The 1,284-nt window shown below is 52.9% G+C and overlaps 1 protein-coding gene across 1 annotated transcript in view; it reads right to left on the minus strand.

Moving 5' to 3' along the window:
• PALD1 (phosphatase domain containing, paladin 1) overlaps positions 1 to 1,284 on the minus strand; it is an 85,951-nt gene that overhangs the window by 36,495 nt on the left and 48,172 nt on the right. Inside the window, exon 4 of the mRNA XM_023509606.1 lies at positions 804 to 983. Coding sequence (XP_023365374.1) covers positions 804 to 983 — 180 coding nt within the window. The remainder of the gene's footprint in view (positions 1 to 803; positions 984 to 1,284) is intronic.

Raw genomic sequence — 1,284 nt, forward strand, 5'->3', positions numbered from 1 at the left:
AAAAAAAAAAAAAAAAATCAGGTGCTTGATAAATACCAGCTGAAGAAACAAAAGCCCATGACCACCACCATGCAATCAGTCATACTGAGCACTGCACAGGCAGAGGAAGACACGGGCAGACTTCACCCTCTAGGAACTTGTGATAAGCTGGGATGATGGGACCTGTACAGCCAACACCCCCTCAACTCTCATTCATTCAAGGCCTCACCACCCTCACCACAGAGTAATTTAGAAGCGGGCTGCTCCCTAAGGAGCCTGCAGCACAGCAGACCTTCAGTCTCCATCCTGGAGAAGGGCAAAGTCCCACCTCACAGACAAAAGGAGTCACTGAAAGCAGGCACAGGGAGCCCAGCTGCCTGAGTGATGGTCTTAGAGCACCACTCATGAGCTGGTGACCTTGAACAAGTCACTTAGCCCCTCAGGCCTCGGTTTCCTCCTCTGTAAAATGGGAGATGAACTAATCCTCCCTCATGGGGTTGACATGAGGAAATAAGTGTTAGCTGTGATGATCACTTGGCAAGCTCTTGAATTAAAAGAGAGGCTGAACCCTCTTGTCACCCTGTCACACCCCTTGCTTCTTCTAAGGCTCCCAAAATGGGGTTTGTAGAGGGCTCTGACCTCAGGCTCCCATGTCCACTCAGAACAGTGTAATAAGCATTCACCACAATTTCCCAACCACAACAACCATCGTAGTAGCTAAGACCTGGCAGGAACTGGTCTAGGCCAATATCAACCCTCTCCAGCACTCAGCCAGGCCCCTCCCAGGAGCCTCTTTCTCCCTGCCTGGAAACCAGTGTGCTTACCTTATGGCCATCTTTCTGGAGTTTCTGGAGGACCTTCTTGAACCCCAAGAGGCTGGGTTGTCCCATGCCAAACACAGCAAGCCCGCCCTGCGCCTGCCGGAAGTTGGGAGCCCCACAGCTCCCCACAGTGCCCAGCACATCCGTCTTCTCAGTAACATCCCGCACCAGGAAGTAGCAGCCCTGGCAAGTGAGAGCCACAGAAGGGTCACCCAGATAGCTCAGAGGCGTCCAGGCAATAGGGAATAGGGAAATGGGGGTGAAAGGAACATGGTCCTGCCCTCACATTGCCTAGATCTCATAGGAAAAACAGACAAAAGGCTCGGCACCTGTGGCTCAAGCAGCTAAGGCGCCAGCCACATACACCTAAGGTGGCAGGTTCGAATCCAGTCCAGACCCGCCAAACAACAATAATGGCTGCAACCAAAAAATAGCCAGGCGTTGTGGCGGGTGCCTGTGGTCCCAGCTACTTGGGAGGCGGGAG

Source organism: Otolemur garnettii, unplaced genomic scaffold (assembly GCF_000181295.1).
Source record: "Otolemur garnettii isolate 467f Iridium unplaced genomic scaffold, OtoGar3 scaffold00008, whole genome shotgun sequence".
Lineage (NCBI taxonomy): Eukaryota > Metazoa > Chordata > Mammalia > Primates > Galagidae > Otolemur > Otolemur garnettii.